The sequence below is a fragment of the Hyla sarda genome, chromosome 8 (genome assembly GCF_029499605.1).
Source record: "Hyla sarda isolate aHylSar1 chromosome 8, aHylSar1.hap1, whole genome shotgun sequence".
Lineage (NCBI taxonomy): Eukaryota > Metazoa > Chordata > Amphibia > Anura > Hylidae > Hyla > Hyla sarda.
The window spans coordinates 184,352,827-184,368,913 of NC_079196.1; the positions used below are offsets into that span (position 1 = coordinate 184,352,827).

Consider the following 16,087-nt stretch of genomic DNA (forward strand, 5'->3'; position numbering starts at 1 on the left):
ACCTCTTGTCAAAATGAACAGTATAGGGCAACACCAGCATGTTAGTGTAAAAAGTTTATTTTTTTACACTAAAATGCTGGTGTAGACCCCAACTTCACCTTTTCATAAGGGGTGAAAGGAGAAAAAGACCCCCAAGATTTGTTAGTCAATTTCTCCCGAGTACGGCGATACCCCATATGTGGCCCTAAACTGTTGCCTTGAAATACGACAGGGCTCCGAAGTGAGAGCGCCGTGCGCATTTGAGGCCTGAATTAGGGATTTGCATAGGGGTGGACATAGGGGTATTCTACGCCAGTGATTCCCAAACAGGGTGCCTCCAGCTGTTGCAAAACTCCCAGCATGCCTGGAAAGTCAACGGCTGTCTGGCAATACTGGGAGTTGTTGTTTTGCAACAGCTGGAGGCTCCATTTTGGAAAGAGTGGCGTACCAGGCGTTTTTCATTTTTATTGGGGAGGGGAGGGGGGCTGTGTAGGGGTATGTGTATAAGTAGTGTTTTTTACTTTTTATTTTATTTTGTGGTAGTGTAGTGTAGTGTTTTTAGGGTACAGTCACACGGGCGGGGGGTTACAGCGAGTTTGAGCTGCCGCGCAAAATTTGCTGCATTGCAAACTTGCAGCCCGATACTCACTGTAAGCCCCCTGCCCATGTGAATGTACCCTGTACATTCACAGGGGGGGGACCTCCAGCTGTTGCAAAACTACTACTCCCAGCATGCCTGAGAATGTTTGGGAGTTGTGGTTTTGCAACAGCTGGAGGCACATGGGTTGGGAAACACTGAGTTAGGAAACAATGTTTCCCAACCAGTGTGCCTCCAGCTGTTGCAAAACCACAACTCCCAAACATTCTCAGGCATGCTGGGAGTAGTAGTTCGGCAACATCTTTAGAACCAGATGTTGCCGAACTACAACTCCCAGCATGCTTGGAGTTGTAATTTTGCAACATCTGGAGGACTACAGTTTGCAGACCACTAATACAGTGGTTCCCAATCTGTGCCCTTCCAGATGTTGCAAAACTACAACTCCCAGTATGCCAAAACTGTCCAGGCATGCTGGGAGTTGTAGTTCTGCAACATCTGAAGGGCCAGATGTTACAGAACTACAACTCCCAGCATGCCTGGACAGTAAGGGCATGCTGAGGATGTGTAGTTTTGCAACATCTGGAAGGGCACAGTGGTCTCCAAACTGTGGACCTCCAGATGTTGCAAAACTGCAACTCCCAGCATGCCCAGACGCCAAGGGCTGTCTGGGCATGCTGGGAGTTGTAGTTTACAGGGTCCTATTACAGCAATGCATGTCGCTTTACGGCGACGTGCATTGCTGTAAAGGGCCCAACCGCGGCTGAAGATCTACTCACCTGTCGCCGCCGCCGCCATCTTCCTCGCCGGGATCCGGGTCTTCAGGGACGAGGTAAGTACCGGGGCCGGTCCCCAGCACTCCCCCGTCCCCCGCCGCGTCCTCCGGTCTTCCTCCCGTCCTCTCCGGACTTTCAGGGGCCGGGCAGGACGGGAGAAAGTAACCGCCCTCCCCCCTGCGATTGGTCGGTTAATTAACCGACAGATCGCAGGGAATAGTAGGAGGTGGCAGGCTTGCCACCTCGCTCCTATACGTTAGCATGGTCCTGGCTGTCTATGACAGCCGGGATCATGCGAAATTACCGGGTGGTCGGGTCCCAGAGACCCGATCAGCCCGGTATCGCCGCAGATCGCAATGGCCCCCCTCGGCGTTTGCCCTGGAGGCCTGCTGAAGGATTTCAGCAGGCATCCGGTTCCGATCTCTGCCCGGCGAGCGGCAGAGACCGGAAAACGCCATGACGTATGCATACGTCATGAGTCCTTAAGACCCAGGGTGTGATGACGTATGCATACGTCATGGGTCCTGAAGAGGTTAAGCCCTGTATGCTCTACATTTAATTATACAGGTGGCCAAATCACTTCCAACAAATACAGCAACATTTATGGGAGATGTACATTAAATAGGACTTATTGTTACGTTATGCGCTCAGGCACGCTGGTCATGAGCGCATGGTCCCGTTACCTGCTGCTGCCGGCAGGGCTGGGACTCGCGTCGCGGGATGCGCCCGCATGCGAGCCCCAGTCCGTCACTCACCTGGTGCTTCTCCTGCCCCTGCCTCTGCCTCTCTGCTCCGGTGTGCATGTCCCCTAGGGCGCGCGCGCCGGAGCTTTAAGATTTAAAGGGCCAGTGCGCTCATTAGTGTAATTCACCTCTGGCTCATTAATAAATTCCTCCACCCTCCTCACTTCCCTGCTGGATCTTTGTTGCCTTGAGCCTGAGAGAAAGCATTCCTGTTATTGCCTTGCTGTGTATCTGATCCTGACCTTGCTCCTGACCTGACCTTTCTCCTTCCCACCTGCCTACTGAGCATTTGCTACATTCCTGTCTACGCTACTGTGCCGCCTGCCCTGACCTTCTGCTATCCTGACTACGAGCTGTCTTATCCCTCCTGTGCCTCGCATCTCCTCAGCCGCCTGTGTGGTCAAGCCGTGCCAGGGGTAGCGACCTGGGTGCCACCTGCCGCAGCAAGTCCATCCCGCTTTGCGGCAGGCTCTGGTGAAAACCAGCGGCACCATAGACTCTGCTCCCTGGTATGGTCCAAATCATCTGCCACACAGGTCCAGCGGTGTTACGCCGAGCGCTCCGGGTCCCCGCTCCTCCCCGGAGCGCTCGCAACATCCTCGCAATCGCAGCGCCCCGGTCAGACCTGCTGACCGGGTGCGCTGCGATACCTTTTCCAGCCGGGATGCGATTCGCGATGCGGGTGGCGCCCGCTCGAGATGCGCACCCCGGCTCCCGTACCTGACTCGCTCTCCGTCGGTCCTGTCCCGGCGCGCGCGCGCCGGGTCTCTACGATTTAAAGGGCCACTGCGCCGCTGATTGGCGCAGTTGGTTTAATTAGTGTATTCACCTGTGCACTTCCCTATATAACCTCACTTCCCCTTCCCTTCCTTGCCGGATCTTGTTGCCATCGTGCCAGTGAAAGCGTTTCCCAGTGTGTTCCTAGCCTGTGTTCCAGACCTCCTGCCGTTGCCCCTGACTACGATCCTTGCTGCCTGCCCCGACCTTCTGCTACGTCCGACCTTGCTCTTGTCTACTCCCTTGTACCGCGCCTATCTTCAGCAGTCAGAGAGGTTGAGCCGTTGCTAGTGGATACGACCTGGTTGCTACCGCCGCTGCAAGACCATCCCGCTTTGCGGCGGGCTCTGGTGAAAACCAGTAGCAGCTTAGAACCGGTCCACTAGCACGGTCCACGCCAATCCCTCTCTGGCACAGAGGATCCACCTCCTGCCAGCCGAATCGTGACAGTAGATCCGGCCATGGATCCCGCTGAAGTTCCACTGCCAGTTGTCGCCGACCTCACCACGGTGGTCGCCCAGCAGTCGCAACAGATAGCGCAACAAGGCCACCAGCTGTCTCAACTGACCGTGATGCTACAGCAGCTACTACCACAGCTCCAGCAATCATCTCCTCCGCCAGCTCCTGCACCTCCTCCGCAGCGAGTGGCCGCTTCCGGCCTACGACTATCCTTGCCGGATAAATTTGATGGGGACTCTAAGTTTTGCAGTGGCTTTCTTTCACAATGTTCCCTGCACTTGGAGATGATGTCGGACCAGTTTCCTACTGAAAGGTCTAAGGTGGCTTTCGTAGTCAGCCTTCTGTCCGGAAAAGCTCTGTCATGGGCCACACCGCTCTGGGACCGCAATGACCCCATCACTGCCTCTGTACACTCCTTCTTCACGGAGATTCGAAGTGTCTTTGAGGAACCTGCCCGAGCCTCTTCTGCTGAGACTGCCCTGCTGAACCTGGTCCAGGGTAATTCTTCCGTTGGCGAGTACGCCATCCAATTCCGTACTCTTGCTTCCGAATTATCTTGGAATAATGAGGCCCTCTGCGCGACCTTTAAAAAAGGCCTATCCAGCAACATTAAAGATGTTCTGGCCGCACGAGAAATTCCTGCTAACCTGCATGAACTTATTCATCTAGCCACTCGCATTGACATGCGTTTTTCCGAAAGGCGTCAGGAGCTCCGCCAGGATATGGACTTTGTTCATACGAGGCGTTTTTTCTCCCCGGCTCCTCTCTCCTCTGGTCCTCTGCAATCCGTTCCTGTGCCTCCCGCCGTGGAGGCTATGCAAGTTGACCGGTCTCGCTTGACACCTCAAGAGAGGACACGACGCCGCATGGAGAATCTGTGCCTGTACTGTGCCGGTACCGAACACTTCCTGAAGGATTGTCCTATCCGTCCTCCCCGCCTGGAAAGACGTACGCTGACTCCGCACAAAGGGGAGACAGTTCTTGATGTCTACTCTGCTTCTCCACGCCTTACTGTGCCTGTGCGGATATCTTCCTCCTACCTCGCAGGCCATGGGGGCATCAAAAAGTCCCTGCAACTCATCTCTCGTTTCTATTGGTGGCCGACTCTGGAGACGGATGTTGTTGATTTTGTGCGGGCCTGTACTGTCTGTGCCCGGGATAAGACTCCTCGCCAGAAGCCTGCTGGTCTCCTTCATCCTCTGCCTGTAGCCGAACAGCCTTGGTCACTGATTGGTATGGACTTTATTACTGACCTACCCCCATCCCGTGGCAACACTGTTGTTTGGGTGGTCGTTGATCGATTTTCCAAGATGGCACATTTTATTCCTCTTCCTGGTCTTCCTTCAGCGCCTCAGTTGGCAAAACAATTTTTTGTACACATTTTTCGTCTTCACGGTTTGCCCACGCAGATCGTCTCGGATAGAGGCGTCCAATTCGTGTCTAAATTCTGGAGGGCCCTCTGTAAACAGCTCAAGATTAAATTAAACTTCTCTTCTTCTTATCATCCCCAATCCAATGGGCAAGTAGAAAGAATTAACCAGGTCCTGGGTGACTATTTACGGCATTTTGTTTCCTCCCGCCAGGATGACTGGGCAGATCTTCTACCATGGGCCGAATTCTCATACAACTTCAGAGTCTCTGAATCTTCTGCTAAGTCCCCATTTTTCGTGGTGTACGGCCGTCACCCTCTTCCCCCCTCCCTACTCCCTTGCCCTCTGGTTTGCCCGCTGTGGATGAAGTAACTCGTGGTCTTTCCACCATATGGAAAGAGACCCAAAATTCTCTTTTACAGGCTTCATCCCGCATGAAAAGGTTTGCCGATAAGAAAAGAAGAACCCCCCCTCATTTTTGCTCCCGGAGACAAGGTATGGCTCTCCGCTAAATATGTCCGCTTTCGTGTCCCCAGTTACAAACTGGGACCACGCTATCTTGGTCCTTTCAAAGTCTTGTGCCAGATTAATCCTGTCTCTTACAAACTCCTTCTTCCTCCTTCTCTTCGTATTCCCAATGCCTTCCATGTCTCTCTCCTTAAACCACTCATCATCAACCGTTTCTCTCCCAAACTTGTTTCTCCCACTCCTGTTTTCGGTTCTTCTGACATCTTCTCCGTAAAGGAGATACTGGCCTCCAAGACGGTCAGAGGAAAAAGATTTTTTTTGGTAGATTGGGAGGGCTGTGGTCCTGAAGAGAGATCCTGGGAACCTGAGGACAACATCCTAGACAAAAGTCTGGTCCTCAGGTTCTCAGGCTCCAAGAAGAGGGGGAGACCCAAGGGGGGGGTACTGTTACGCCGAGCGCTCCGGGTCCCCGCTCCTCCCCGGAGCGCTCGCAACATCCTCGCAATCGCAGCGCCCCGGTCAGACCTGCTGACCGGGTGCGCTGCGATACCTCTTCCAGCCGGGATGCGATTCGCGATGCGGGTGGCGCCCGCTCGCGATGCGCACCCCGGCTCCCGTACCTGACTCGCTCTCCGTCGGTCCTGTCCCGGCGCGCGCGGCCCCGCTCCTTAGGGCGCGCGCGCGCCGGGTCTCTACGATTTATAGGGCCACTGCGCCGCTGATTGGCGCAGTTGGTTTAATTAGTGTATTCACCTGTGCACTTCCCTATATAACCTCACTTCCCCTTCCCTTCCTTGCCGGATCTTGTTGCCATCGTGCCAGTGAAAGCGTTTCCCAGTGTGTTCCTAGCCTGTGTTCCAGACCTCCTGCCGTTGCCCCTGACTACGATCCTTGCTGCCTGCCCCGACCTTCTGCTACGTCCGACCTTGCTCTTGTCTACTCCCTTGTACCACGCCTATCTTCAGCAGTCAGAGAGGTTGAGCCGTTGCTAGTGGATACGACCTGGTTGCTACCGCCGCTGCAAGACCATCCCGCTTTGCGGCGGGCTCTGGTGAAAACCAGTAGCAGCTTAGAACCGGTCCACTAGCACGGTCCACGCCAATCCCTCTCTGGCACAGAGGATCCACCTCCTGCCAGCCGAATCGTGACAAGCGGATCCACATCCACCGGGATTTTTGTCTTCTGAAACATGAGTGTTACACTTATCACTTTTTTGAAAACCCCATTAAGTAACAGACCAAAATATAAAACTTTTTTGTAAGAAATACAGTATATATAATTAGGAAAAAAATAAAAATTATTTCTATTATAGTGATACTTTAAAGGAGTAATGCAGTGAAAAATAACACCCCCTTTCCAAAGGATAGGGGAAAGGTTTAGATCGCGTGGGAAGGTCCCTGGCAGTCTGCCGGAAGTGGCCGTTCCGACCCCCACAGGAAGCCACAGCCGATACGCCCCATCCATGAATCTCTATGGGATACGTGGAGGGGGCGTGTTGTCCTCCGCTCCATGAGGGGATCGGCATGCCGCCTTCAAGCAGACTGCCAGGGCCCCATTCAGAAGTTCACGGGGGTCCCAGCAGTCACCCCCCCCCCCCCCCCCTTTTCCTCTGGACAGGTTTTGATAAATCTCCCCACGAGATGTCTGCTGGACATGTCTAAAGTTTTTTTTTGCTGTGCTTTGAATTAATAAACTGGTTATACTGAATATTTTCCTACAGTGTATTCTCTTTTACAATGCATTTATAAATGTATAAAGTCTATAGTTATGCTGAGGCGATATGGTAAAAATAAAATAAAAATACTGTATTGACCTAAGTATTCAGACCATTTCCTCAGTACCTAGCTGAAGCACCTGTGGCAGTGATTACAGCCTCCAGTCTTCTCATGTATGATGCCACAAGGACTGCACACCTGGATTTGGGGATTTATTACTATTCTTTTTTGCAGATCCTCTCAGTTGGGTTTAAGTCAGGGCTCTGGCTGGGCCACTTAAGGACATTCACAGAGTTGTCCCTAATCTGTTGCTGTGCTGTCTTTCCTGTGTGCTTAGGGTTATTGTCTTGCTGAAAGATGAACCTTTGGCATAGTCTGCGGAGCAGAGCACTCTATGTCTTGTTTTTTTTTTTTTTACCTCAGTACTTTGCTCCATTCAGTTTTCTCTCAACTCTGACTAGTCTTCCTGTCCCAACCGCGCTAAAAAACACTGATGCTGCCACCACCATGCTTCACTGTGAGGATGGTACTGGGCATGTGATGGACAGTGCCTGGTCTCCTCCATACATAAAGCTTAGAAACTGAGGCAAAAAAGTTCATTTTGGTTTCATCAGACCGGAGAATCTTGTTACTCGCAGCCTGACAGTCCTTTAGATGCTTTTTGCAATCTCCTGACTGGTTTCCATGTGTCTTTTACTGAGGAGACACTTCTTTCTAGCCCCTCTACCATAAAGCCCAGATTGTTGAAGTGCTTCAGTGATGGTTAACCTTCTAGAATTTTTTCCTATCTGCACACGGACGCATAGGGGGAAATTTATCAAAACCTGTCCAGAGGAATAGTTGCTGATTTTCCCATAGCAACCAAATAGATCAATTCTTTCATTTTGCAGAGGCCTTTTCAAAAATGAAAGAAGCAATCTGATTGGTAGCTATGGGCAGCTCAGCAACTTTTCCTCTAGACAGGTTTTGATAAATCTTTCCCAGGATCTTTGGAGCTTAAAGAGTACCTGTAATCAAACCATATTTTCTAAACTAACTCAGATTATATTCCTTAACTACTCCTAACACCGCTCCTGCCTTTGCCCACATTGTATGAGCTCTCAGAAGGAAAAAAATGGGTGTTCTCCAGCAGGGGTGAAGTCACTGAAGCCTGTGAGAGCTGTACCTCGCCATGCCCCGAACGCACTTCCTGAGTTTGGACTTCTGCAAGTCCAAGTGGAGACCAAACTAACTGTTTGACTTGCACAGGGAACAGAACAGAGCCACCTAGTGGCCATTTTTTCAATCACATTAAAAACATATAAAGGGTGAGAATTTTAACAGCAAGTAAACAGTAAGTGGCTTATAATAACATATGGAACAATATATTAAAAGTTTAGTTTGTGACAGGCCCCAAGAGCTAAATTTTAAGTCTCATAGCAAAGTGTGGCAATACTTACATACATTTCTAAAATTACCATTCTCATTATGGGGGTATTTAGTTCAGATTGATGGGGGAATTTAAATTTGTCTGATTTTAGTACAAGGCCTCAACATAACAAAGAAAAAAGTTAAATAATCTGAAGACTTTCTCAATGCAATGTGAACAAAAAGTTTCTATGGCCCTGTTTTATGTTGTGATATGGATCATGCCATATTCTTTTACCTTGTGGATAATATAGAAAAAAATAACATGCTTCTGCCCCATATTGTTTTAACAGTTATTAACAGGGTTTAGGCATGATTCATATTGTTATTATGGACATTCTAACATCACATTATATAAATGTATTTGACATTTTGGCCTCTCAAAAAGTGACCTCTCTATTTACAGTATCAATGTATGTAAGGATAAATGTTAAGGCAAATATAATAAGTTGCTTTCTCAAATAAACATTTTGTAATCACATATTTCATACCTGACCTGGTAAAATGTCCACACAGGCATTCCATACACTGGAGATATTAGAAACGGTGTCCTCTAAAATGATTGTGACATTGACTGGAAGCCCTTTATTCCAAGCAAGGTATGTCTACAACACATAAGAGTACTGTCAGTGGTTATAGGAGGAAATCATTCGAATAACACTTTTAGTCATTTTATTTTTCAAATATAGATTTCTAGGAGACATCAACTACTATAGCAATAACTACTGTGCAGAAAATACTGTAGACCCCAGAGGAGATAAACAAAACTCCCTATGCTATTAATTTGGTGCACTCTGTGTCAATAAAAAAAAAAAATGACTTTCAACACATTTTTTGCACTATGCTCACAGTGGGTGTGACATCATTGGAAGGGGCACTAAAATGTGCCAAAAAGTGGCACCTATTGGCACACATTTATAATGTAAAAGTATGCCAGCTAATAGAAGGTGCCAATTTAACCTCTTCAGGACGCCGGGCGTATGCATACGCCCTGCATCCCGAGTCCTTAAGGACGTGGGGCGTATGCATACGCCCGTGGGAATTCCGCTCCCCGCCGCTAGCCGGGTTGGGGACCGGACCGGGATGCCTGCTGGAATCATTCAGCAGGCATCCCGAAACATTGCCGAGGGGGGTCCTGTGACCCCCACATGTCGGCGATCGCAGAAAAACGCATGTCAATTCAGACATGCAATTTTCTGCTATTCCGGGCTGATCGGGTCTCTGGTGACCCGATCACCCGGAAAATAGGGATGATCGGAGCTGTCAGTGACAGCCCCGATCATCCTGAGGGATAGGAGCAAGGTCGCAGTGCTGTGATCTCCTCCTATCCCCTGCCATTGGTCAGAACTGATTCTGACCAATGGCAGCGTAGGACATTGGGTTGCCATGGCAACCCCCCATTCTGCCCACCCCTGGATGTCGGGCAGAACGGGGGGAGGAGATGGAGACCGGTACCTTACCTGAAGATGGCTTGGTGACCGAAGATCATCGTGGAGACTGCAGAGATCCCGGCTCAGGTAGGGAAACAACGTTGGGGGTGGGGGGGGGGGGGGAAATGAAAGTGAAAGTAATGCGATCCTTACTGTGGCAACTACTAGGAAGGCAGTCTAGACATGCTGAGAGTTGTAGTTTTGCAACATCTGGAGGGTCACAGTTTGGAGACCACTGTTACAGTGGTGCCCAAACGGTAGCCCTCCAGATGTTGCCAAACTACAACTCTCAGCATGTCTAGACTGCCCAGGCATGCTGGGAGTTGTAGTTCTGTTAAATCTGTCCCTTCAGATTTTGCAATTTTCATGACATTTTTGAAAATTGCTGCTCTACTTTAAAGCCCTCAAATTTTTAAAAAAAGTAAAAATATGTCCATTTTATGATGTCAGCATAAAGTAGACATATTTTACTTGTGAATAAAAATAACATTTATTTAGAATATCCATTTACCTTACAAGCAGAGAGGTTCAAATTTAGAAAAATGCTAAATTTTCAAAAATTTCATGAAATTTTGGGATTTTTCACCAAAAAAAGGATGCAAGTAACGACGAACATTTACCACCAAAATAAAGTAGAATAATCTCAGAATCAGAATATTCGGTAAAAGCGTTTTAGAGTTATTAATGCATAAAGCGACGGTGGTCAGAATTGCAAAAAAAGGGCTCAGTCCTTAAGGTGAAAAAGGGCTCAGTCCTTAAGGGGTTAATCTAGACAGTTTATAGATGCATCAGTCTGAGCCACTGTTATAACTATGATACATTATTAGTTATTATTATTACTGCCTAGTCTAAGCCTATAGGCCCAGATTTATCAAAGAATGTCTACGGTAGAGCCATTTCCCCACGTTTATTTGAGTGGTGGGTTTGACTAGCCTGCATCTTATTTATCAAGAAGGTGCAGCAGGATGATGAATTTTGAACAGCTCTGCTGTGGGTGGGAAAAGCTCTACCACATACACTTTTTCTTGACAGTGAGGGAGGGAAGTAGACACTTTCCTGGGTCTTGAATTTGGCAGGTTAGGTGTTTTTACCTACTTTCACAGAGCTGTCGTGACATTTTTAGTGTCAAAATGAGAAAGTTTATTGACTCAAAAATAACTCACAATATCTCAGTACAGATACAATATAAAAGAAAAAGCTCAGGTCAGAGTCATAACAGAAATTGTGTGTCAATACGAGAAAGGTAGGACATTCATCAGTTGGCTATCGTGGTGAATACTTGTAATCACAGTACATAACCTAGCAAAGGCAGAAATGAACTCAGTACGTCTGGCGGCAGATACACTAGGAAGAGTTGGAGGAGAGGAGGAACAGAGGTAGGGTGAGGCTAGGAAAACGGGGAGAGATACCAAGATCTCAAGGAAAAGGAGGAGGTCAAGGCCAGCAAAACGCTGTCGTGACATTTTTACTTGCATTTTAGATGCTACAATCAAATTTGATTGCGCTGTCTAAGGGGTTAAACCTGGGCATCACCGTGATTGGTGATGTCTTGCATTAGAGATGCGTCCTGGTGGCAGATAGCCACCAGGACCACCAAGCTATGACCCGCACTCAGCTCCCGAGAACGTTTCGGAATTGCGGAAGGTAGAAGTGATTCTCACGCCTACTGGTAGGTGGTGCAGCTTTGCGCCTAAAAAAGTACCTTTGCGCACAAAATAGCGACTTTTGACAAAAGTCGCAAATGATAAATACGTGACCACTGCATGGTCAAAAAGAAAAAGCTCTACGGGTAGGTAAAAAGAGTAAAACTGTCTATATCAAAAGATGCATAAAAGTCACTAAATATGCTGCTTGCGCCTGAACTGCGCCAAAACATAGACAAAAAAAAAGATCTAAAAGCACCGATACATCTCCCCCATAGTGTCTAATAGTGCCTATAGGGAAAAGTTTAGAATTTATCCCCTACTACCCCTTGGCTGTCATAATAATATGGGTGGTTCTGTGTGGCAACATAATGGTGTGGACAGCTTTGTGTAAGTACATTATATTTATTATATAGAATGTTTTCCACTTAGAGCCTGATACTGAAACATGTTCTTGTCATTTTTTTTTTATTTCATTCTTTGTACATTAATATGAAGGCATTTAACAGCATTTAGAGATATGCTTTACGGCAAGCCCTATGGACATATGCAGCAATAGACAAGAGCTGTCCAATTGACAGGTTTCTGGACATTCTCTGTGACCTTCCACACGGAGAGAGAGGCTGAGCTGTGAACACAATCTATTGTCCTATCTATACACTGGTGTCAGCTTTAACCATAATCCTGTCTGTAATGATAAGGAGGACGCTGCTGGAAAAATGATCTGTACAGAACAGGAAGTCTCATTTTAAGTTGAGGCTTAGTGGTGAGAATGGAAACTGCAAGATTTCCGGATTATTTTAAAATATAAAAAGTAAAATGGAAAACTAAAAGAAACATTACCAGATGTTACGCTGAGCGCTCCGGGTCCCCGCTCCTCCCCGGAGCGCTCGCTACACTCTTCCCGCTGCAGCGCTCCGGTCAGATCCACTGACCCGGGGCGCTGCGATTCCGCTTCCAGCCGGGGTGCGATTCGCGATGCGGGTAGCGCCCGCTCGCGATGCGCACCCCGGCTCCCGTACCTGACTCGCTCTCCCTCGGTCCTGTCCCGGCGCGCGCGGCCCCGCTCCCTAGGGCGCGCGCGCGCCGGGTCTTTGCGATTTAAAGGGCCACTGCGCCGCTGATTGGCGCAGTGATTCCAATTAGTGTCTTCACCTGTGCACTTCCCTATATCACCTCACTTCCCCTGCACTTCCTTGCCGGATCTTGTTGCCATTGTGCCAGTGAAAGCGTTTCCTTGTGTGTTCCTAGCCTGTGTTCCAGACCTCCTGCCGTTGCCCCTGACTACGATCCTTGCTGCCTGCCCCGACCTTCTGCTACGTCCGACCTTGCTTCTGTCTACTCCCTTGTACCGCGCCTATCTTCAGCAGCCAGAGAGGTTGAGCCGTTGCTAGTGGATACGACCTGGTCACTACCGCCGCAGCAAGACCATCCCGCTTTGCGGCGGGCTCTGGTGAAAACCAGTAGTGGCTTAGAACCGATCCACTAGCACGGTCCACGCCAATCCCTCTCTGGCACAGAGGATCCACTACCTGCCAGCCGGCATCGTGACAGTAGATCCGGCCATGGATCCCGCTGAAGTTCCTCTGCCAGTTGTCGCTGACCTTACCACGGTGGTCGCCCAGCAGTCACAACAGATAGCGCAACAAGGCCAACAGCTGTCTCAACTGACCGTTATGCTACAGCAGTTACTACCACAGCTTCAGCAGTCATCTCCTCCGCCAGCTCCTGCACCTCCTCCGCAGCGAGTGGCCGCTCCTGGTCTACGCCTATCCTTGCCGGATAAATTTGATGGGGACTCTAAGTTTTGCCGTGGCTTTCTTTCCCAATGTTCCCTGCATCTGGAGATGATGTCGGACCTGTTTCCCACTGAAAGGTCTAAGGTGGCTTTCGTAGTCAGCCTTCTCTCTGGAAAAGCCCTGTCTTGGGCCACACCGCTCTGGGACCGCAATGACCCCGTCACTGCCTCTGTACACTCCTTCTTCTCGGAAATCCGAAGTGTCTTTGAGGAACCTGCCCGAGCCTCTTCTGCTGAGACTGCCCTGTTGAACCTGGTCCAGGGTAATTCTTCCGTTGGCGAGTATGCCGTACAATTCCGTACTCTTGCTTCAGAATTATCCTGGAATAATGAGGCCCTCTGCGCGACCTTTAAAAAAGGCCTATCCAGCAACATTAAAGATGTTCTGGCCGCACGAGAAATTCCTGCTAATCTACATGAACTTATTCACCTAGCCACTCGCATTGACATGCGTTTTTCCGAAAGGCGTCAGGAGCTCCGCCAAGATATGGACTCTGTTCGCACGAGGCGTTTCTTCTCCTCGGCTCCTCTCTCCTCTGGTCCTCTGCAATCCGTTCCTGTGCCTCCCGCCGTGGAGGCTATGCAGGTCGACCGGTCTCGCCTGACACCTCAAGAGAGGACACGACGCCGCATGGAGAACCTCTGCCTGTACTGTGCTAGTACCGAACACTTCCTGAGGGATTGTCCTATCCGTCCTCCCCGCCTGGAAAGACGTACGCTGACTCCGCACAAAGGTGAGACAGTCCTTGATGTCTACTCTGCTTCTCCACGTCTTACTGTGCCTGTGCGGATGTCTGCCTCTGCCTTCTCCTTCTCTACTGTGGCCTTCTTGGACTCTGGATCTGCAGGAAATTTTATTTTGGCCTCTCTCGTCAACAGGTTCAACATCCCAGTGACCAGTCTCGCCAGACCCCTTTACATCAATTGTGTAAACAATGAAAGATTGGACTGTACCATACGTTTCCGCACGGAGCCCCTTCTTATGAGCATCGGATCTCATCACGAGAGGATTGAACTTTTGGTCCTCCCCAATTGCACCTCGTAAATTCTCCTTGGACTTCCCTGGCTTCAACTTCATTCCCCAACCCTGGATTGGTCCACTGGGGAGATCAAGAGTTGGGGGCCCTCTTGTTCCAAGGACTGTCTAAAACCGGTTCCCAGTAACCCTTGCCGTGACTCTGTGGTTCCTCCAGTAACCGGTCTCCCTAAGGCCTATATGGACTTCGCGGATGTTTTCTGCAAAAAACAAGCTGAGACTCTACCTCCTCACAGGCCTTATGATTGTCCTATCGACCTCCTCCCGGGCACTACTCCACCCCGGGGCAGAATTTATCCTCTCTCTGCCCCAGAGACTCTTGCCATGTCGGAATACGTCCAGGAAAATTTAAAAAAGGGCTTTATCCGTAAATCCTCCTCTCCTGCCGGAGCCGGATTTTTCTTTGTGTCCAAAAAAAATGGCTCCCTACGTCCTTGCATTGACTACCGCGGTCTTAATAAAATCACGGTTAAGAACCGCTACCCCCTACCCCTCATCTCTGAACTCTTTGATCGCCTCCAAGGTGCCCGCATCTTTACTAAATTGGACTTAAGAGGCGCCTATAACCTCATCCGCATCAGAGAGGGGGATGAGTGGAAAACGGCATTTAACACCAGGGATGGACACTTTGAGTATCTGGTCATGCCCTTTGGCCTGTGCAACGCCCCTGCTGTCTTCCAAGACTTTGTTAATGAAATTTTTCGTGATCTGTTATACTCCTGTGTTGTTGTATATCTGGACGATATCCTAATTTTTTCTGCCAATCTAGAAGAACACCGCCAGCATGTCCGTATGGTTCTTCAGAGACTTCGTGACAATCAACTCTATGCCAAAATTGAGAAATGTCTGTTTGAATGCCAATCTCTTCCTTTTCTAGGATATTTGGTCTCTGGCCAGGGACTACAAATGGATCCAGACAAACTCTCTGCCGTCTTAGATTGGCCACGCCCCTCTGGACTCCGTGCTATCCAACGCTTTTTGGGGTTCGCCAATTATTACAGGCAATTTATTCCACATTTTTCTACCGTTGTGGCTCCTATCGTGGCTTTAACCAAAAAAAATGCCGATCCCAAGTCTTGGCCTCCTCAAGCGGAAGACGCCTTTAAACGACTCAAGTCTGCCTTTTCTTCGGCTCCCGTGCTCTCCAGACCTGACCCTTCCAAACCCTTCCTATTGGAGGTTGATGCCTCCTCAGTGGGAGCTGGAGCTGTTCTTCTACAAAAAAATTCTTCCGGGCATGCTGTCACTTGTGGTTTTTTTTCTAGGACCTTCTCTCCGGCGGAGAGGAACTACTCCATCGGGGATCGAGAGCTTCTAGCCATTAAATTAGCACTTGAGGAATGGAGGCATCTGCTGGAGGGATCAAGATTTCCAGTTATTATTTACACCGACCACAAGAACCTCTCATACCTCCAGTCTGCCCAACGGCTGAATCCTCGCCAGGCCCGGTGGTCTCTGTTCTTTGCCCGATTTAATTTTGAGATTCACTTTCGTCCTGCCGATAAGAACATTAGGGCCGATGCTCTCTCTCGTTCCTCGGATGCCTCAGAAGTTGAACTCTCTCCGCAACACATCATTCCACCTGACTGCCTGATCTCCACTTCTCCTGCCTCCATCAGACAAACTCCTCCAGGAAAGACCTTTGTTTCTCCACGCCAACGCCTCGGAATCCTCAAATGGGGTCACTCCTCCCATCTCGCAGGTCATGTGGGCATCAAGAAATCTGTGCAACTCATCTCCCGCTTCTATTGGTGGCCGACTCTGGAGACGGATGTTGTGGACTTTGTGCGAGCCTGCACTATCTGTGCCCGGGATAAGACTCCTCGCCAGAAGCCCGCTGGTTTTCTTCATCCCCTGCCTGTCCCCGAACAGCCTTGGTCTCTGATTGGTA

General features: G+C 49.4%; 1 protein-coding gene across 5 annotated transcripts in view; it reads right to left on the reverse strand.

Annotated features, from left to right (window-relative positions):
- Positions 1–16,087, reverse strand: part of LOC130283871 (uncharacterized) — a 417,906-nt gene that overhangs the window by 84,012 nt on the left and 317,807 nt on the right. For 4 of the 5 annotated variants that reach the window (XM_056533499.1, XM_056533498.1, XM_056533496.1 and 1 more), the window contains one exon: positions 8,781–8,894. In XM_056533499.1, the coding sequence (XP_056389474.1) occupies positions 8,781–8,894 (114 nt within the window). The remainder of the gene's footprint in view (positions 1–8,780; positions 8,895–16,087) is intronic. The other variant, XM_056533501.1, reaches the window with a different exon arrangement.